This window comes from Panthera tigris, chromosome D2, assembly GCF_018350195.1.
Source record: "Panthera tigris isolate Pti1 chromosome D2, P.tigris_Pti1_mat1.1, whole genome shotgun sequence".
In the NCBI taxonomy this organism is placed as follows: Eukaryota; Metazoa; Chordata; class Mammalia; order Carnivora; family Felidae; genus Panthera; species Panthera tigris.
The window spans coordinates 31,047,676-31,069,535 of NC_056670.1; the positions used below are offsets into that span (position 1 = coordinate 31,047,676).

The following is a 21,860-nucleotide window of genomic DNA, read 5'->3' on the forward strand; positions in this document are numbered from 1 at the left end:
GACTGGAAAGGAAGGAGTACTCTACTTGCGGAGTTTTTACCAAAACCACCGTTCTCTTAGGGGTCGGAGATAAATGCCCACACACCCCCCCCACACCCCCACAGATACGCATAGACACAAACACAATTTATTTATTCTGTGACTGTTATTCTGTGTCCCTTTTTCTAGATAAAGAGTAGAGGCACAGCTTGGTGAAATAATTTGCCTGGCGTTGCACAGCAAGCTAGTGGCCTTCGTGGATGACCATTCAGAGTTCTTGTGTTTCCAGAGACAGTATGTAGGTTAAGTTGACATAAACAAAAGCTTGAGTATTGTAATCATTAATATATATGCAGGTGTATATAGACAAAAAATGTACTTCTGTAAGCAAAAAGACACGGTGGGAAATAGTAATTATAACTATATTAAGTTTCTGTGCTGTTTCTATGTAGACCTGTTTACCTGTAGTCATGACCCATGCATACAATTTTAGTTTGTTATGATCTGTGCAGTACATCCAAGGTAGATTCTGCCAAGAACATAAATTAGGAGAAGGAAACCCTAGGGATGGCACTGGAGGGTAATGTGTTAAGAGATCCTCTGTCCATGAACACTTAGAATGAGGAATTGAAGGAATACTGAACACTGAGTCAGGAGGCTTGGGTTCTGACAAGCCTGTCTGGATGGGCCTGGGCATGCTGTTTCACTTGGGGGCTTCTGTTTTATAAAGTGCAATTGTAGGCTTTATCTCTAAAGTTCCCTTCAGCATTTAGATTGTATTCTTCCCTAGGGCTGGAGTATTGCATCAGGATCCAGCCTGAGGTTTGTGCTGTTTGCAAGGCCCCAAGGGACTGCCTCATCCTTTTTTCCAAGGAGATAGCACACCTTAGCCCACAGAGCCCTATAAAGCAGTGAGCCATTAGTGCTGTGAGGTGCTTATTCGTTGGGGACTGAGCCTAGGTTGTTTGTAGTAACCTAGAAGGACCTGGGAGAGGCCAGGAGATGTAATTTCCGTGACCAACTAGTTGCCTACTCAAAAAGCTCACTAGGACCTTTCCAAATACAGTATCATTCTGTCTTTGGAGTAGGAGAATATAGAAATATATCTCTTCTTAAGGAGATGTGTTTAAGGACTTGGAATCTAAGGACTCGCATTATCTTATAGCAGTTGGCAAGAACATATATTCTTGCTGAAAGTAATTTTATAAATATTAGCGAGGAATGCCTTCATATCTTAATAGGCTTTTTGAAAATTGACATAGTTTGCATTTGCTGATTCTTTGCTCTCTCCCTAATGCTAATTATATTACTCTTTGTTAAGTGCTAAGAAAAGTTGAGAATATCTACGGGCATCTTTTGACATAGGTAACCTCTATTTTCTGGGTTAATTAGGAACTAGTATCACCAGAGGAAAAGCTGATCTGCGTGATTATTTCTTCCATCATCCCATTCATACACACTATCTATCTATCACTCTATTTATTTATTATTTTTTGAGTAGGACCCATGCCCAATGTGGGGCTTGAACTCCTGACCCTAAAACAGTTGCAGGCACTTCCGCATAAGTCAGCCAAGTGTCCCATATAACTATTTAGCCATCTGGTTAGATCATAGCGTTAACACCAGAAGATTCTTTATGATGATGGAAATCATGATACATCTTTGATGATGGTAGAGTCCTCTGGTCCTCCTCAGGTCCTGACCAGCACGGTCACTGCTGTGCAGGATTGAGGTTGTTGATAGCAACAGTGGGCTCTGGGGAATGGCCAGGAGCTATGAAGGAGTTGCAGATAAGCTGTGTTTCCATGGATAGCCCTCTAGGGAAGCCAGCACTTGCCTGATGTTAATGACCTTATACCGAAATCTAATTGCCAAGGATAGGAGTGTTTTCAGTAAACATTTGTCGAGCACCTGTCCTCCTCCTAAGCTTTCACACTCCTACTAGAACATTGCATGTAGATCTCTAACAGGCGCATAACTCAAACTAGTATCATTATCTTTATCTCAAAATCTCCTTTACCTTCTTCAGCTTCCCTTTCTCGTCTAGTCTACCATGGTTTAATGGTGACACCACTTGCCCAGTCTCTCAAACATGAACTTGAAAAATTGGAATTACCTATATTCTTCCCACTCCTTACTTCTATATGCCCTACTTACTTCCTGTATCTGTGAAATTAGAAAACCCTGTTTGTACTACCTCCAAAAAGCATTTTTAAATCTGTGCTGCTTTTTAGCCCCAATGTCATGACTGCAAACCCAGTTTATTTCTCCCCTAGACTGCTTCAGCTCCTCTTAACGAAAATTTGTGTCTCTGACCTCTGGCTTCCTTCTCCTCGTCTCCCATCAGGTTGTTTAAAAAAAAAAAAAATTGCTCTCCTGATTAACAACCCATGCCTTTTGTTTCCTGCTGTTCTGCAATTTGCCTTTTTTTTACACTCAACATTATGTTCTGGAGAATTTTTAATGTGGTTTATTCAGATCTTTTTTTTTAAATGCTGCATAGTATGAATACATAAAGTGTGTGTATTATAGATTATTTAAACATTCCTCCATGAATGGACATTTGGGATATTAAATTTCATTGTTATAAAGAATACTGAAGTGAATGTCCTTGGACCTGTCTCTTTGATATGTAGATATCAAAAAGGGGAGTATCTGGGTCAAAGTAAGTATGTTTAAAACGTTAATAGGCAGTGACAAATCACTTTACAAAAATTGCCTGTCAATTTATATTCCCACTGTACATGGTTTTTTTTGTTTGTTTGTTTGTCTTTTGTTTTTAAGACCATTTCTAATCTTTCTAATCTGGACCTAGTGTACTTTTCCCAGTCTCCGTTCTCCAACTGACATGTTCACTCATGCACTTGGTCCTGGTCAGCCACTATCCAAGTGCTGTGTGGTGTGGCCTGTGCGCTGGGCACTCTGCTCTGTGTTGCGGACCTAGACGTGCTGAGACAGATGGGTCCCTGTCCTCATCTCTGCTCTTAGACCATGCCGAATGTTTTTTGCCATCCCTAGACTTTTTTTTAATGCTTTTGCAGCTGTCGCTCTCTCTTCCTGGTATGACTTCTTTTTTTTTTTTCCTTTTAACTTTTTTGCCAAGAGAATTTTCTTTGATAGATCTTTTAAACCCTTCGAACCACATTTTCCCCACCTCCTCTTAGGTGAGTTCGATAGGCCTTCCTTAGTGGTCTCTCTTAGCACTTTACTTATATCCTTTCTGTAGTATTGATCCTAATGAGTTTGAATGATTTGTTCATGTATGCGTCAGCCTGTGTATGTTTGCGTGTGTGTACATATATATGCACACACACACACACACACACCCACACACCTCTTTCCCATTAGATTGTAAGCTTAGTGAGGGCAAGACCTTGTGATGGTTACCATAATGCTTCCCCAGCTTAATGCCTTAAATACTGATGATCCTTTGCAAATGTTGAATAAGTGAATGAATAACAAACTCTCAGATGAACTTGTTTTGTACAGGGCACTGTGGGGGCTTATAAATATGATTAAGATCTGATCAGCCTTCAAGGACCCAACCACGTAGTCAGAGAGATAAAAAACAGATGAGTAGACTGACTGCAGGGCACAGTGTGATAAGCTCTGTGTGGAGTCACAAGTGACTACCTGAGGAGAATTTAATGGGAGAGATGAATTTTCATGAGTGGGTCATGAAATTTTCAGGAGTCCAGATGAGAGGACTTTATTCTTGCTTGTGCCAGATATTGTGAGGGATACACATAATGATAAGAATTTAAGAGTTTCGTAATCAAGGGGCACCCGGGTGGCTCTGTCAGTTAAATGTCTGACTCTTGATTTCAGCTCAGGTCATGATCTCATGGTTTGTCGGATCGAGTCCCACGTTGGGCTCCATGCTGATAGCACAGAGCCTGCTTGAGATTCTCCCTCCCCACCCCCCCCTTCTCTATCTCTCTCTTTCTCGAAGTAACTAAACCTTTAAAAAATTTTTTTAAAAAGTTATGAAAAGAGACTTTTGTAGTCAAGTTGGGCTTGAGAGCAGAGATTGGCAGACTGTGGCCTGTGGGCCAAATCGGGCCTGCCGCCTGTTTTGGTACAGTCCGTGAGCTAAGAATGACATTTTACATTTTAAAAATTGTTTTTACAAAAAGAATATTTTGTGATCTGTGAAAGGATATGCAATTCCAGTTTTAGCATCTGTAACGAACTCTTGCTGGAACAGCCGTGGTCACTCATTTCCCGCCCTCCATGGTGGTGTCTGTGCTACCAACGGCAGAATGGAGTAGTTGTAACAGAGACTGGCTGACCTGTGACACCCGAACTGTTTCCTCTCTGGCCTTTTACAGAACCATCTGCCCACCCCCTGCGTTAGCAGATGGGAGAGATTCCAATAAAGTAGAGAGGAAGAGAGAGCCCTTCATATCCAGCGGATTCGTTTGAGTCAAGAGAGTGGGGCAATGAGCACTGCAGTCGTAGTGAAGCTTTAGAGCTGAAATGATGCAGCTGAACCATTTATTTTATAGACAAGGCAGAAGATCAAAACCCTTGTCAAAGTCCACCTGACTCGGAAGCAGAGCTTTGAGGACTGTAGAGCATGATAAGAGTATTGCCGGGGTGGGGCCAGGTCATGAATGGCTTTGCCCTTGAAGAAGGAGGGCCGCAGAACAGAAGTCCCTTCTCTCTCTGAATGTAATGTTCCTTTTTTTCCCCTTGTATTTCTAGAAGGCTTTTGAGCCCTACCTTGAGATCTTGGAAGTATATTCCACAAAGGCCAAGAATTATGTAAATGGACATTGTACTAAGTATGAGCCCTGGCAGCTGATTGCCTGCAGTGTCGTGAGCACCCTGCTGATAGTCTGGGTATATGGCTTCGTCTTCCAGCCAGAGAGTAAGTATACCGCCCCCTCCCGTCTGGAAAGGTAGAGTGGAGTTTCACCAGCTTTAGAACTCATGGCTGATGGATTGGACTAATTTCTTGCCTTTGGTTTGGTTCTGATTTTTAAAATCTGTTTAGATAGGAAGTGGGGCATTGTCTTCTGACTGTAAAATTATAATAAGGTTGTCTACATAAAGTTATAATAGCTACTCGAATGTAACTGTTACTACTTTTGTTGATTTTTCTGGATCTGCAGCTTACATAAAAAGTCCTGAGAAATCAGTTGTTGTAAGGATCCACAGGTATCTCAAAGTATGGCTTAAGCCTTTCTCATGTTTAGTTTCTTGCCTGGAACATAATTGTATTGCCCAGAGTTCCCCAAGCAGGAATTTATTACTTTCATTTTAGGCCATCCTTTCACTACAGATTGTGTGAAATTGGGACAGCCCTGTTGCAGTGACCATTTGAATGTCTGCTGTGTGCCGGGCACCGTGCTGGAGTCCAGGGATAGCGACACAGGTTATACAGGGTCCCTATCCTCTTGGAGTTGAACTTCTGATGTCAGGGGGCAGACAGCACACTTTGAGCTTCCCGGGTGGTGACTCAGGGAGCCTGAGGGACATAGTGAAGAGGAGGTCCCTTCTCGGGAGTGCAGGAAAGGTGAGAAGTGACGTGTTTGCAGGTCCGCCATCCTTCCTAGGGTCGCACCCACCCTTCCTCCCCGGCCAAACCTGGTTGCGCGTTCCCTCCTTGTGGATTGTTTCCTCCTGCAGGTTGTGCTTGGTGAGTGAAATAGGAGTGGTGGGTGTTTCTGTAACACTCCTCTGCGCCCCGTCCCCACCCGTAGCAGCGGGCGCCTGAATTAATGGGATTAAAAAACCCAATAACATTGAAGAGGACTGCTTGTCATTTCTCACTTGTTTAAAATTTCCAGGACCCTTTGCTTCCCTGATAACATCTGTTTCAAGGGGCTCCTTCACTGTACTTTGTCTGCTTTCCTCTCGTTTCCCCGGGAGAGTTGACGTAGAAGCCACATTCTGTCTTACCTGCTTACCCTGCAGAGAGCCACTGAGCTGTTCCAGTAACAGTGAAGGGTTATGGCGTAGTAAACATTGCACTTAAAGTGGAAACGAGGGTTGATTGCCCTGTCTCAATTGTAGTTCACTCCAGCTTTCAAAACCCTGCCCTCAGTTTCGGCTCCTGGTCCTTGTAAGATTTTCCCTTAAACTCTGATGTATGGGACTGGCTAACCCTTCTGCCACATCTGCTCCGTGGCTTGGAAGGGGACACGCAGAGACACAAGGCCCTGTGTCTTTCTGCTCAGGCTTAGCCTGTCCAGGGAAGCATTCTGTTCAGCGGTGCCCACCACCTTGTCCTTCCAGGTGAAGCAGTCTGTTGCAGAGGACTCTAAGGAGTAGCAATAAATATACTTCCCTTCCTTTCTTTTTTATTGTGATTAAAATGTATGTGATGTAAAATTTACTGTTCTGTGCATTTTCAAGTACATTCAGTTTGTGGCACAACCGCTCCTGCCATCCATCTCCAAAACTTTCTCAGTACCCTGAACTGAAACCCTGGCCCCATTAAATGATAAGCCCCCATTAGCATATATCCCCCCAGCTCGTACCAGCCGCCACTCTAAGTACTTCTCCTTTTAAGGTGGTGCATTTGTATGAAGCAACATAAGGTTAGAAGTCTTGAGATTTATATTTCTTTGAGATTTATATTTCTTTGCTCTGATGAGTATGAGCTTCAGGCATTGACTTCCGGCTTTACTTCTGCGGGCCACGGTGCCTACTTGCATTTTGCTCACCTGGTGGGAGAAGCATGGCCGTCTTAGGTCCTGGTACTTACCTGCCTTTAATGTCGCAAACAGAATATGCTGGCCTCTGTGCACTCTGTGAGAAAATTACTAGTAGCGGTGTGTTTGTGGTATGTGCCATGTAAATCTTTGTAAGCCCAACTCCACATTATTTAAGTTATTTTTAAAAAAATTTAAGTAGGCTCCATGCCCAAGGTGGGGCTTGAACTCACGACCCTGAGATCAAGAGTCACATGCTCCACTGACCAAGATACCCAGGTACCCCTTAAGTCATTTTTTTTAACTTTATTTATATATTTTTTAATGTTTATTTATTTATTTGAATTTTTTTTAATGTTTATTTTTGACAGAGAGAGAGAGAGAGGGAGCGAGCATGAGTGGGGGAGGGGCAGAGAGAGAGGGAGACACAATGGAAGCAGGCTCCAGGCTCTGAGCTGTCAGCACAGAGCCCGACGTGGGGCTCGAACTCACAGACCATGAGATCATGACCTGAGCTGAAGTCAGACACTTAACCATCTGAGCCACTCAGGCACCCCATAAGTCGTTTTTAATAACATGTTTTTCTTATTATGAAAGTAGTACATGTCCACTGCAGAAAAGTAGGCAATACCGATAAGCCATGAGAACAAAATGAAAATCTTGCTTCCTAGAGCTACCCACTATTTACATATGTCTTTTTCTACATTTAAATCCAGTTGAACCATACAAAATCTCTTTTGTAGGTCAAAAGTTTTGAATGTCAACAATTTCATATAGTTTCACACACAACACACTTTTTATTTTGTAACTTCTAACTTGAATTTTAGACACAGATCAAAATGTCTTCTCTCTAGAGGTTGGAGATAGTCTTGATAAAATTGCCGTTTTTTCAGTACCTTGCTCATGTAGGGGAATTGTGCTTACCACTGAACAGTTGAGTTATTTTTAGCATATTGCCCCAGAGGAGTCTAAAGTCTGGACTAGAGATAAATTCTGCTGATCTTCAAACTCTGAATACACTTCTGAGAGGAGAGGATAATTCTGGAACACAGGATGGACGCTGCTACAGATAAGAACAGGAGGCTGTAGGAAGATGGGGGTGGGAGTGTGGGCAGGGGTCAGCAGCCCTCTACGGTGTTATCTCTTCCCTAATTCTGCTCTGTGATTATCAGCTCATATCGCTATAACTTGATGTTGATTTAACTGTGGGGTTGTCCATAGTTCATGACTAGGAATCAGAGTTATGTGGTGGGAGGACGTCATAACACTCCCAGTTTCTAGCCTTGGCACCTTAACTAACACCCATAAGCTCTCTCAGCCTGTTTCCTCACAGTAAAATGGGCAGAAGTACTACCCGCCTTCCTTAGTCATAGGGTAATATGAGTATCGAGAGGCATAATTTGAAAGGAATCTGTAAGCTGCAAGGAACCATACATTGTTTTCCTTGCATTGGCACTTACTATTTTATTACCTTAAAACACTATAATTACTTTTCTTTATGTACCTCTGGGGACTTTTACTTTTGAGATTATCTTTTCAGGTCATGACCACATGATCTTTTCATTTCTAATTTCTCCATCTCCGATCTTACACTTCTGTTCTTTCTACCTGTACTGTTAAATCGCACGCAGAGTTGACTCTGTCCTCCCCGACCCAGCCACATTACTGTACTTCTGCTCAAGGGACTCCTTTTTGCTGAGTTTTAGACCTCTTTCTGCCCCATTAGTTATTTATTTCATCTGTTAAATAAGGGAATTGTTCTGAATTTTTACAGCTTTAATACAGTTAGAAATATCAAATAACAAGCAGCTTAAACGTCCAACGCTAAATTACATGCATTTGATGGGCTGTTATGGTAGTATTTAAAACTATGTTTAGGAAGCGTTCTTCACGTAGAAAATTCTGTAATCGAGAAGAGGGCACGGCGTTGTACATGCTCTAGGATCACAGCTGTGTACTTCAGTGTGTAGAACTTAAGAGTGGAAGGAAGTACAGTAAAACCTTGGTGTGCGAGCATAATTTGTTCCAGAAGCATGCTTGTAATCCAAAGCACTTGTATATCAAAGTGAATTTCCCCATAAGAAATAATGGAAGCTCAGATGATTCGTTCCACAATCCAAAAATATTCATATAAAAATGAGTATAGTACTGTAATATAATACAAAATAGAAAAATAAGCAGCCTGCACGTTAGAAAACCTTCGTGACTGGTGTGTGGGAGACAAGAGAGAGGAGGGTTATTGTGTAGGACAGCTTTCACTATCACTAACAGATCACTGCTATCTGTTGACTCAATGGAATCTTTCTTTTTGTGCAATTTTAACAAGGAACCTCTGCAATGACCTAGAATAAAGCAGAGCATTCCTAAGCTCACTCTTGTAGGGAAAAGCAAAGGGCCGTCCATTGGTGCTTTGAAGTGACAAAAAATACACTAGTGCCAGTTGTGGGCACCTTTGAATGGTCTGAAAAATCACCGATTTCTGCCAAACACTGCGGCCTGAGACCGTGCATCCGAGCATGGGAGATGATTACCCACAATCCTGCAGAGAGAGAAAGAGAGAGGAAAGAACCATTGGTTCAGTTGTGATCATGTGACGTTGGGCGTCATGTACTGCTCGTATTGCAAGACATCGCTTGTTTATCAAGTTAAAATTGATTAGAAATGTTTGCTCGTCTTGTGGAACACTCACAGAACAAGTTACTTGCAATCCAAGGTTTTACTGTCTTCCAAAGTGTAAACAAAATAGCAACTACAAACAAGTGATTTCAATCCCTTTGTCTTCTTATTCAGTCTCAGACTCAGTTACCTGCTTTGCTCCAGGCATTGACAGAGTATTGGCTCCAGTGCTGGGCCACAGAGGGCAAGGTGGAAAGACAGGCCTGCAACTCAAGCAAAACAACTAGTAAAGATGCAAGGTGTCCTGTCATCAGTGCTGATAGAAGGCACAGATGTAGTCTATGCTTGTCGGAGAGAGTTCCACTGGCCGGGGAAGTTGGAATGCCCACATCTAGAAATGTAGCAGAAGTTCATATTCATTTCCAGCCTGCACAGAAGCTAGGTCTAGGTTCCTTATAGACTCATTTGGGATACCTGAGAATTCCTGCTCTGCATAGAGTCCTGGGTGTCTAGGGCTAGGAAAATTGAGGCTTCAGTGTATTTATTTATTTTTTAATGTTTATTTTTGAGAGAGAGAGACAGAGGCAGAGTGTGAGCAGGGGAGGGGCAGAGAGAGAGGGAGACCCAGAATCTGAAGCAGGCTCCAGGCTCTGAGCTGTCAGCACAGAGCCCGATGTGGGGCTCGAACTCACGAAACGTGAGATCATGACCTGAGCCAAAGTTGGACACTTAATCGACTAAGCCACCCACGTGCCCCTTGCTTCAGTTGAAGTCCGTGCTCCATCACTGATGTGATCTGTGGCCTTGAGCAAGTTATTAATGCTTGATCCTTAGTTGCCTTTGGATGGTAGGCGATGCTTTCTGTATTGAATCTGAATTCATTAAAAGTTATGATGGTCTGTTTAGATGCCATGCACTTACAGTTATTATAACGGACAGGATCAGAATTCCCTATTTGTCCTGTACTCTGCCTGACAGGGAGTCCGATTGGTGTCCGTGATACTGAAGCCCTTTTTAGGTCCAAAAAATGTTGAAATGCTGTCAGGGTGTATGTTGAATGAGAGACTGGAGCATAGATCCTGAAGAAAAAGCGTGGCTTGGTCATTTGTTTTGGGGAAGAGAAGAGAGCTTTTGGGCATCTGAAACCTCGGGAAGGTCACCAGCTCTGAAATGATGTTATTCGACCCAGCATTCTGTTTCTGGGAATTTATGCTCTAGGCACGCGCTGAGGTGTGCAGTACCTGTTGCAAAGTTCTTGTTTCACTGTGGTTGGTCATAGGAAATACTAGAAATAACCTAACTGTCCACCAGGAAGGAGCAGGTTAAATCAGTTATGATACATCCATATGGTGGAATATTTTAGAGCTACAAAAATGAGTGAGGAAGCTCTGAGCTTTAAGAGAATATTCCTAAGTAGAAAAACAAGGTCTAATGCAGTTACTAGAGTATGCTACCTTCTGTTTAAAAGGTGAGACAAATAAGATTTTATTTTTATTATTGCTTGTATAAGCATAAAGAAAGAAAAAAAAGAAAAAAACTCTAGGTAGGTATTGTAGAAATGAATAGTAATGGTGTTTCCCTGAGGGTAGGATGAAAGTCTAGGGAACCGATAAGAGGGAAACTTTTAACTCTGTGTGTGTTTGTTAATTTAAATAACTTTTTGAACCATGTAAATTATATTACTTATTTGAAAATTTAAATGTCAGAGCTTTTTTTTTTTTACAAAGGAAAGAAACTACATTTACAATCGGAAGGCAGGTGAGATCACAGAAGGCACGCGGAACAGTTCATATATTATGGCTAGCAGGTTTCATCCATGCAAACTTAGGTGGGTAACGGAGCCAATTGTATCTTTTAGGTTTGTGGTCAAGGTTTAAAAAGAGATGTTTTAAGCTCATCAGGAAGATGCCTATTATTGGTCGCAAGGTAAGTGTAATCTGTACAGATCTTCTCCCCTACCGCCACCCCCATAATCATTTCCTCTTTCTTCTATTTACCGAACCTAGTGTGAATTCCCAAGGGTGAGGGTGATTCCGTTCCCCACCTCCAAGGAACATCTGACAATGTTTGAAGACCTTTCTGGTTATCACAGCTGGAGGGGAGTGCTATTGGCATATAGTGGAGAGTGGCCGGGGGTGCTGCTAAATATCCTACAGTCCCCCACAGAAAATTATCTGCTCCAAATGTCAAAAGTGCCGAGGTTCAGAAATCCGACTTAACCCTTTCTCGAGCATATTGACCAAAGGAGAAAGGCCATGTCTGTTAAGGAAGAACTTGAAATTAGAGAACCTGACAGACGTGGCTTTAGAGCAATATCTGGCCGTGCTGACTTTAGGTATATATCTGGGGTTGGGTGCTTACTTGGTTTAGACCAGGGTTGGCAGACTTTCTCCGTAAAGGACTAGATAGATAGGAGAGGTCTAGACTTTGCAGGCCATCCCGTGTCTTTCCGAACTCTTCAAGTCCGCCCCTGCAGCAGGAAAGCAGCACAGGGCGATGGGTAAAGGGATGAGCTTGGCTGTGTTCCAGTGAAACTATCTTGACGAAACAGGCCGGGGTCAGATTTGGGCTGTAATTTGCTGACAGGGTTAGAAACTTAGCACTGTTCTCTTGCTCTTTGTACCTGTCGGCGATATAGTATGTTCCCTTCACTGTGTCCTCTCTCCCCTCACCCACGCTGAGGATAAAGACTGTCACCTCTGCACCCTTCCCTCAGGTTCCTTATCACAGAAGAAGATAACAGTGCAGGCCCTGGGCATGCTCGGAAGAAGGCACATGAGTCCCGAATGTCGTCATCTCTCCCAGGGTCCTGCCTGCCCCTCAGCTTTCCTTCAAGCTTCCTTTCACTTTTGGCTCTCAGTTCCCTTTCCCTTTTCCCCTCTCAATTCCCTTTCCCTTTTCCCCTCTCCTGACCAAAATTCATTCAGACCCCTGTGCTAACTCTCCCATAACTGTGTATTTTCAGGTGCATTTCCTATAGGGGAAGTAGAAGCAGTTATTGGAGGTAGAAAAGGGGAATGGGAGTGGATAGGCTTTGATTTGACTCCAAATCACCGTAAGCCCTAAAAGGAAATCTCCTTGAGTCCTGCTAGAGTTAAGGGATAGGGGGAGGGTGGACTGGATCTCGAAGGATACTAGCATTTTCCCTTCTCACTCCCCCTGGATTTGTCTGCTCTTTTTCTTCACACATTTCTCCTTCAGTTTCAGATTTTGAGACAAATAAATTCCAGACACTATTATTAAGTTCATAAAATAGCAATCGGAAGGCACTTAAAACCCATATAATCACCTTTCGTTTTTTAGAACCAGATTTTGAGACTCAGAGGCAAAAGTTCTTTGTTTCGAGTGAGCGTGTGTATCCTTGTGTCATTCATTCCCGTAAATTCACTTACTCAACATACAATTAGTGAGCACATGCTCCGTCAGATACTACTCTGGATGCTGGGGATATAGAGGGGAACAAGACCAAGTCCTTGCTCTGTGGAGCTTATATTTTTGTAGGAAAATCAGAAAATAGGTAAACACATAAGAATTTCATTTTTTAAAACAGTTTATTTATTTTGAAAGAGACAGTGCAAGTGGGGGAGGCGCAGAGAGAGAGACAGACAGACAGACAGAGGATCCCAGGTAGGCTCGATGCTATCAGCACAGAGCCCAACACAGGACTCGAGCTCACGAAACCTCGACATTACGACCTGAGCCGAAACCAAGAGTCAGATGCTTAACCAACTGAGCCAGCTAGGCACCCCAAGAATTTCATTTTGAAATAAATGTTGTGAAGAAATTAAAATGTAATAGAGGTTCTGAGGCAGGAATTGGGGGGGGGTGCTTTCTAATATAACTCATTATCATTTTTTGTCTCTCTTATTACAACAGCATAGTCTGTGCGTGGAAACTCAGCTTTTTTTTTTCATGTTTATTTATTTATTTAGAGAGAGAAAACACAAGTGGGGGAGGGGCAGAGAGAGAGGGAGACAGAATCTCAGGCGGGCTCCACGCTGTCAGCACAAGAGCCCGACTCAGGGCTTGAATTCACGAGCTGTGAGATCATGCCCTGAGCTGAAATCAAGAGTCAGACACGGAACCGACTGAGCCACCCAAGCGCCCCCAAGGCCCAGCTTTCATAGTTTGCTCCTGTTGCACGCTCTCCATTTATGCGGCATAATTCTTCACGTACATCTTTAAAAATATTTTCGCTTCCGTCACACGCCTCGCGTCCATCACGTGCCCGAGAGTGTGGCCTCTGCTGTCTGCCGGCGCTCACTCGCGAGGCGGTCGCAGGCGTGTTTCAAAGGTGCGGCTTTCCCTGTGGTTTCACTGGGGGCCACGTCTAAGGAGGTGCTCTTGTGTTGGAATCATCCGAGGCTACAGATGGGAAAATCTAAATGTTTGCAGTCAGATCGTGGGCCTGACACTTTCATCAGTGTGTTGCTGAAACCTTCTCGCTGTCACACACACAAATTGTGACATGTAGCCCTTTTTCCAGATCTAGCGCCCGACAGTCTCTTAGCACAGATAGCAGCCCCTGCTCTGTTTTGTTTTGTTTTTTTAAACCCTGTTTCTCCTCCCCACCCCTCAGCACGCCCCCAGCACTTTTCACTACCTGACCTTCATTTTCGGTCTCTGCTGCTAAAGATAAGCCTCATGAGAACAGGAGTTATTTTCACTTGTACTGCCTCCCTTATTTTGTCCACTGCGTATCCCTGGCCCATAGTAGTAGTTCAACAAAGTAGTTCACAGGCTGTTGCGGTGAGGATGAAGAGAAAATAGCCATAGTTGATGAACTGTAGCAGAAAGGACCCCAGCCCCTCCTAGCACTCGAGGGCCAAACAGCACAGGCGGTGGACAACCTGAGGAGGTAGAGCGCAGTCCCCCTGGCATTCTACCAGGGATGTCTTGTGCATGCACATGAGAAGTTGTGGAGGGCCTCCGGGTTCTGGGTGTGCCCTGCGTGTGTCTGTCTGTTCAAGGAGCTCATCACCTCCTCGAGTACTAGGATCCCTCTTACCGCTTGGCTTATTTTCTGGTGGCTGTTTGTGACTCTACCTCTGTTTCTTTAGCACACACATTGTAGGTGTTGCCAGGACAGGAATAAGGTCCAAGTACTGCTCTCAGAGAGGTGCCGACCCTGGCAAACGCGAAGCGTTCACGTTTACGCGCTCGCCACGTAAAGCAGTGGTGAGGTGAGCACGGCAGAGGAAAGGTGTGGGGAATTGGATGCATCTTTGACTTTCAGAGAGAAAGATGACGTTTAGTCTTCTAAGAGACATTCCAGAAAACAGCAGGTAGTCAGAGTGTCACCATATCTTGTTAACAAGATGCCGTCGTCCCCGTTTTGCACGCTCGTGTCATGCCCGGCCTTGAGCGGCTGACTTGGTCTCTGCTCACCACACTGTATCCTTCCATCTCCGTGTTAACTTTCTCTCCCTTATCTTTGGAGATCCAAGATAACTTGAACAAGACCAAGGATGATATTAGCAAGAATATGTCGTTCCTGAAAGTGGACAAAGACTACGTGAAAGCCCTGCCCGTTCAAGGTCTGAGCTCGTCGGCGGTTCTGGAGAAACTCAAGGAATACAGCTCTATGGGTATGATTCTCGGCAAATGCGAGCTGTTGACTTCCTTAACGTGGCTGGTCTGGTCATCGTTTCATGATTGTACAGGTTAAGAACAGTTCACCCTTGGAACTTAGATGCTCGTGAGGCCCCGTCTCAGAGGCTGAATTTCTTTCTTTCTTTTTTTTTTTTAAAGTTTATTTTTTTTTTTTGACAGAGAGAGAGACAGAGCATGAGTGGGGGAGGGGCAGAGAGAGAGAGGGAGACACAGAATCCAAAGCAGGCTCCAGGCTCTGAGCTGTCAGCACAGAGCCCGATGCGGGGCTCGAACTCACGGACTGCGAGATCACGACCTGAGCCGGAGTCAGACACTCAACTGACTGAGCCACCCAGGTGCCCCTGAATTTCTTTTTTTAAAAAATTATATGTAAATTCATCCTTCATCCATAAAGCAAAACAATCTCCTGAGACAGTGGAACTTGGTCCCATTTCCTTTGGTAAGCCTGAATAAAATAAGTACATTTGTCTTTTAAAAAAAGCAATGAAAATGAAATACGGATCCATTATAGAAATTGTGAAATCTGCACAAAGGCACAAAAGAAAATAAAAAGTGACTCTAATTCTATCATCCAAGATAAACACAGATGAGATCCACATATAAGTCAGAGGTGTCAGTGTTTTTGTGTAACACAAACACATGTACACATACATGTACACGCATGAGTGTATAAGGGAAGGATGAATATACCAAGTAGCTCAATGTTTAAGAGTGTAGCCCACGGAGTCAGCCTGGATTCCCACTCTGGTTAGGCCACTTAAATATGGTCTTGGGTGCGTTACTTGACCTGTGTCTCAGTCTCTGTCCTTCTACAGTAGGGATCATGATAACAGAACTTACTTGAATAATCCAGCCTGGATTCCCACTCTGGTTAGGCCACTTAAATATGGTCTTGGGTGCGTTACTTGACCTGTGTCTCAGTCTCTGTCCTTCTACAGTAGGGATCATGATAATAGAACTTACTTGAATAATCATAGAGCTCAAACAGGATGATACAGGTAAATGTATAGTAACTGGCATATAGTAAGTACTCAATAAATGTTAACTTACGAATACAAATACATGTTTGTTACAGATTAAGATCATATTACAAATATTTTAAAAAATAAGCTTTCTGGTTTGTCATCATTTTAGATTTAAAGAGAACTTGCAAATGTCATACATACAGAGATTTCCCATACGCCCCTCACCCTGCTTCTCCTGATGTTAACACCTAAACTCACCACGTTAACACTGGTTAAAACAGTAGTTAACTAAACTGCAAATTCTGTTCCTGTTTCACCAGCTTTTCCTCTAGTGTCCAGGATACCACATTGCATTTCAACAAACACACTTAAAATTTTCTACATGACGTGTTGAGTTTTTGACAGCAGATTGTATAAAATTAGATGCAGTCCAGGATTTATAGGTGATGGAAAGCAGGGATCGGCACTCTGAGACCTTTGTATTAAAAGTTTCCATGATTATGAGGGCAGATTGCTGCCACTGTATTTCCTTCCTTTCCATTTTTTACTCATTGTCCATTGCCATATTCTGTAGCACAGGTAAAATGACAGGAAATGAAACCATGTATCCTATTTTCGAAAGGCTGGTGGCCTCTAATCTGAAGACATGCATAATACAGTCAGTCCAGTGTCCTTTAAGGAAGAGGGAAAGTCACACTGGCAGCAAGCCAGAGTTTGGCAGATGAGCTGAGAGTGAGGACGTTCACTGCTCAGTCTTCTCTCTTGTGGGAGCTGAAGATCTTGGCTTGATAGAGCCCGTGGCTACAGTTTTCAGCCCATGCCTCTCTGTAATTGCCTTCTCACTGTGCACTTTCAGTAGGGCACAGCCGTCCTGTAGCAAAAGGACCTGGGATAGCCACGCCGGCAGATTTGTTGATAACAATGTAGGCTGCCTTTGGAGAAGCACGTCAGACAGGAAGTGGAAAGTTAGACCTCACGTTCTGGTCAGGAACCTTTCTTCTGAGCTTGATCCCGGTGTTGACCGCGTTCCTGATGCTGAGTGCTACTACATGTGTTGCTAGAAGGATGTGGCTAATTGTTGGGGGAGTGGGTTCCAGGCTCATGCGAAGGAGGGGACACTGAGACCAGGGGCCGATGGTACATGCATCATCATGGTTTGTCTGGTCAGGGATTCAGTTCCCGGACTCCAACTCTGATGAGAGTGTACTGCCAGTTCATACTTTCTGCCAACTCTGCTCGTAACGCTCCTCACACTTCTTTGACTGGGTAGGAAGGGAGAGAAGAAGGAACCTCTTGCAGAAAAAAGTCAAGTTAGTCATACAGAGACCAGAAAATGAGTAGAAGTAAAGGAAAGTTTTTCTCCTTTATTTTATTTATTTATTTTTTTTAATTTTTTTTTTTTTTAAGTTTATTTAGTTTTGAGACAGAGAGAGACAGAGCATGAACGGGGGAGGGTCAGAGAGAGAGGGAGACACAGAATCGGAAGCAGGCTCCAGGCTCTGAGCCATCAGCCCAGAGCCCGACGCGGGGCTCAAACTCACGGACCGCGAGATCGTGACCTGAGCCGAATTCGGACGCTTAACCGACTGAGCCACCCAGGCGCCCCAAAATTTTTCTCCTTTAGAAGATATTTGGGGCTGATGACAGCGTCTTCGTTGGACTATATATTTTTTTAATGTTTATTTATTTTTGAGAGAGAGCATGTACAAGGGGAGGGGCAAAGGGAAGGGAGACACAGAACTCGAAGCAGGTTCCACACTCTGTGCTGTCAGCACCAGAGCTGGATGCAGGACTCGAACCCACAAACTGATATCATGACCTGGGCCATAGTCAGATGCTCAACCGACCGAGCCACCCAGGTGCCCCTGGACTATCTGTATTATACCTGGGTGCTGTGAATATCTTTTCACACTGTTGTTGATAGTAACGGAAGATCTTTCATCTTTATTTTGCTGCGCTAGCTCTTTATTGGAATGCTTTTTCTTGATTTATAAGAACACCTTTGAGTTTCCACTCAGACTTTGGGGTTTCTTTTGTACCAGTGGGGTTAACTTCTTATTTCTTCCTTATTAGAACCTGAGTGTAGGGGCGCCTGGGTGGCTCAGTCGGTTGAGCATCGGACTTTGGCTCAGGTCATGATCTCACAGTCTGTGAGTTCAAGCCCCACGTCGGGCTCTGTGCTGACAGCTCAGAGCCTGGAGCCTGCTTCAGATTCTGTGTCTCCCTCTCTCTCTGCCCCTACCCCGCTTGTGCTCTCTCTCTGTCAAAAATAAATAAATATTAAAAAAAATTTTTTTTTAAATAAAAAAAAAAGAACCTAAGTGTCTTCCCAAAAGTTCCTGTTTACTGACTCACTGGTCTTAACTTTCTCTACAGATGTCTTCTGGCAAGAAGGGAAGGCGTCTGGAGCTGTGTACAGTGGGGAGGAAGAGCTCACCGAACTCCTCGTGAAGGTGAGTGCCAGTCAGTTTCTCTCCTTAGTTGGGTAATTAAAATAAAATATTACGTAGGGGCACCTGGGTGGCTCAGTTGGCTAAGCATCCGACTTCCACTCGGTTATGATCTCATGGTTCGTGGGTTTGAGCCTTGCGTTGGGGCTCTGTGCTGACAGCTCAGAGCCTGGAGCCTGCTTTGGATTCTGTGTCTCCCTCTCTCTCTGCCCCTCCCCTGCTCATGCACTTAGTTTCTCTCTCTCTCTCTCTGAAAAATAAATAAACATTAAAAAAATACTTAAGGAAAGCTTATTGTTAAAAATAACTTCAGAGAGTCTCTCTTTACCCACACATAGGTGAATATGAATCGTACTGTTAGAGATCTCTTCAGTCTGTAAAAAAGTACAATATGACCTATGTTTTTAGGCTTATACATGCCCTGTGTAGAAGGCAGATTACTAGGGAAGGTAGTCCCCCATCATTTGAGGTTATTAATGACCAGACATATTTTGTTTGCTAAGAAGGGATGAGGAACAGAAATTTGGTCATCATTTCCTATACTACCCACATCTCAAATCAGATGATCTGAGAATGAGCAGTAGGCTCACTCATGATTCAGATAATTCTTGTTTTCTGTTGACTTTAGAGTTGCCTATAGCTTCTTCCTTTTCTAATCACATTTATTTCTTAAACCCTGCTTTGTCATGTAAAATTGGCATGGGCCTTATAGTCTTTAAGGTCTTTGTGTTTGATTATAATAACTATGAAACTCCTCATACCTTACTAAATATTACAGGTTTTGCTCTGCTATGTCTTGACATAGTGCTCTGATCTTATTCTCTGCTTAAAAATCTTTCAGTGGAGAGGTGCCTGCGTGGCTCAGTCAATTAAGTGTCTGACTCTTGGTTTTGGCTCAGGTCATGATCTCACCACCATGAGACCAAGCCCTACTTTGGGCTCCACGCTGAGTGTGGAGCCTACTCGGGATTTTCTCTCTCTCTCTCTCTCTCTCTCTCCCTCTCTCTCTCTCTCTCTCCCTCTCTCTCCCTCTCTCTCCCTCTCTCCCCCTCTCCCCCTTCCTCCCTCTCCCCAAAACAAACACACAAAACAAAAACAAAACCACAAAAAAATAAAAAAATAAAAAAACTTTCAGTGGCTCCCCACTACCTACAGGATAAAACCCGAGCTGCTTTTGTAGCAGAAGATGTAAGCCCCGTCATGAGCCAGCTTTCTACCTGTATTTTTAACCACTTTGTTACTTTCCCACATAAACTTAAACTTTCGCCTTTTCTCTTTGCGGCAGGCACATAGCTCACTCATACCATGTTTTCCTCCCCTTCACTCCGCCTGTTTAAATGATGAATTCCTATTGATCTGTCACATTCCTAGTAATTCCACTCTACAGACACCTCAGACCCCTGGGGGTGTTTGTTATTCCCCCCTTAGGGCCCCTTCCTTCGCTTGCATGCTTCTGGTACTGCACTGACCACAATAGCTGGTTTGTGCTGGATCCCCTCCTAAGTGCTTTGCATGCGTGTTATGTTATTTACTCATCGCTAGAACCCTAGCAGGTAGGGACCATAATTATCCCCTTGAGCATATGAGGAAACAGCCTCAGAGAGGTTATTTGACCTAAGATTACACAACTAGAGGTAACAGGTGAAGCTAAGATTGCAAAATGGGTCTGTTTGTTGTTTTATTTTATTTTTTATTTATTTTTTTTAATTTTTTTTTTAATGTTTATTTATTTTTGAGACAGAGAGAGACAGAGAGTGAATAGGGGAGGGGCAGAGAGAGAGAGAGACACAGAATCTGAAACAGGCTCCAGGCTCTGAGCTGTCAGCACAGAGCCCGACGTGGGGCTCGAACTCACGCACTGCAAGATCATGACCTGAGCCGAAGTCAGCCGCTCCACCGACTGAGCCACCCTGGCGCCCCTGTTTGGTGTTTTAGTATGTGCTTTTAACCACATCTATGCTTCCTTTCTCACCATGCTGTAAAATAATTTATTTGCATGTCTGTTTCCTCCACTGTATGTTGATCTTCTTTATGTTGGAGAACACATCTTACCATTTTTCCGGTTTCTAGTGTTGTGCCTGATACTTAGAAACTTTTGTGTAGTGCATGGTTCTTTGTCCCATGCGGTGTATTTATCATACTTCATATCTGCTTGCATTTCTTTGCAGGCTTATGGAAATTTTGCGTGGAGTAATCCATTGCATCCAGATATCTTCCCAGGACTGCGAAAGATCGAGGCAGAGATTGTAAGAATAGCTTGTTCCCTGTTCAATGGGGGACCGGATTCCTGTGGATGTGTAAGTATATGCAGGGGCCTCCAACTATCTTATTTTGTTAGCTTAAAATAGAAGAGTTTGTTGAAAACATTTTATTATACAGATAATATGTGATTATTGTAGGAAGATCCATTTTAACAGCAATGTAAAAATGTTAACTTTTGCAATTAAAAAAAACTTTGTTTTTAAGTTTATTTATTTTGAGAGAGAAAGAGAGCAGGAGCAGGGGAGGGGCAGATAGAGAGAGGGAGTGAGAGAATTCCCAAGCTGGCTTCACACTGTCAGCACAGAGCCCCACATGGGGCTCGATCTCACAATCTGTGAGATCATGACCTGAGCCGAAACCAAGAGTTAGGAGCTTAACTCACCGAGACACCAGGTGCCCCAACTTTTACAGTTTTTAGAACATCGACATTTTATTGTACATTTTTAAAAAAAATTTTTCATGTTTATTTATTTTTGAGAGAGAGAGAGAGACAGAGTGCGAGCAGGGAAGGGGCAGAGAGAGAGGGAGACACAGAATCCAAAGCAGGCTCCAGGCTCTGAGCCGGCAGCACAGAGCCCGACGTGGGGATTGAACTCACAAACTGTGAGATCATGACTCGAGCCAAAGTCAGATGGTTAACCGACTGAGCTACCCAGGCACCCCTTATTGTACATTTTTAAAGATTTTTTTTTCATTTCAGGTTTTTATTTTGAAAAATTTTAAACTTTATATGAGTTCCTATAACAGTTTAGAGAACACCGTGGATTCGCTAAATGTAAATGTTGTGCACATCTGCTCTGTCTATTCTTTTCTTTCTCTCCCTCCCTCTTTCCTCCATCCACTGACACACCCACTGCCTACCCATTGGTCTATATAATTTTGTCAAGCCATCATAGTGTTTTTGATATACTTCTCATTGTACTCGAGCTGGAAGTTTATTATTTTGCTATAAATCAAATCTCTTTTAGTTGGTTTAGGAATAAAAGAAGGGGAAGTTATCATTATATTTAAAGACACATGTAAGGATTTTTTGTTTCAGCTGTTCTTTCTAGTAGATGTTTGTTCATTTTCCTAAACTGTGATTGATAAACGTCTGTTTAGATTTGTTACTACAGACCGATACTTGCTTTCTCTAGAAGAAACTCAGGTCTCTCAATCTCTGCTTATGCAGGGTAGTTAGATTTAACTCAGCATGCTGTAGTGGTAACCTAGAGGCACTAAGCCTATCAGATACTTTTATAATCATTATAATATCTACAAATTTATTTTTTTTTATTAAAAAAATTTTTTTTTTAACGTTTATTTATTTTTGA

The 21,860-nt window shown here is 43.2% G+C and overlaps 1 protein-coding gene across 6 annotated transcripts in view; it reads left to right on the top strand.

Annotated features, from left to right (window-relative positions):
• The window catches only part of SGPL1 (sphingosine-1-phosphate lyase 1), a 74,782-nt gene that overhangs the window by 36,219 nt on the left and 16,703 nt on the right, over positions 1–21,860 (top strand). For all 6 annotated transcript variants that reach the window (XM_042960865.1, XM_042960861.1, XM_042960863.1 and 3 more), the window contains exons 3-7: positions 4,687–4,852; positions 11,116–11,183; positions 14,698–14,845; positions 18,212–18,288; positions 20,454–20,582. In XM_042960865.1, coding sequence (XP_042816799.1) covers positions 4,687–4,852; positions 11,116–11,183; positions 14,698–14,845; positions 18,212–18,288; positions 20,454–20,582 — 588 coding nt within the window. The remainder of the gene's footprint in view (positions 1–4,686; positions 4,853–11,115; positions 11,184–14,697; positions 14,846–18,211; positions 18,289–20,453; positions 20,583–21,860) is intronic.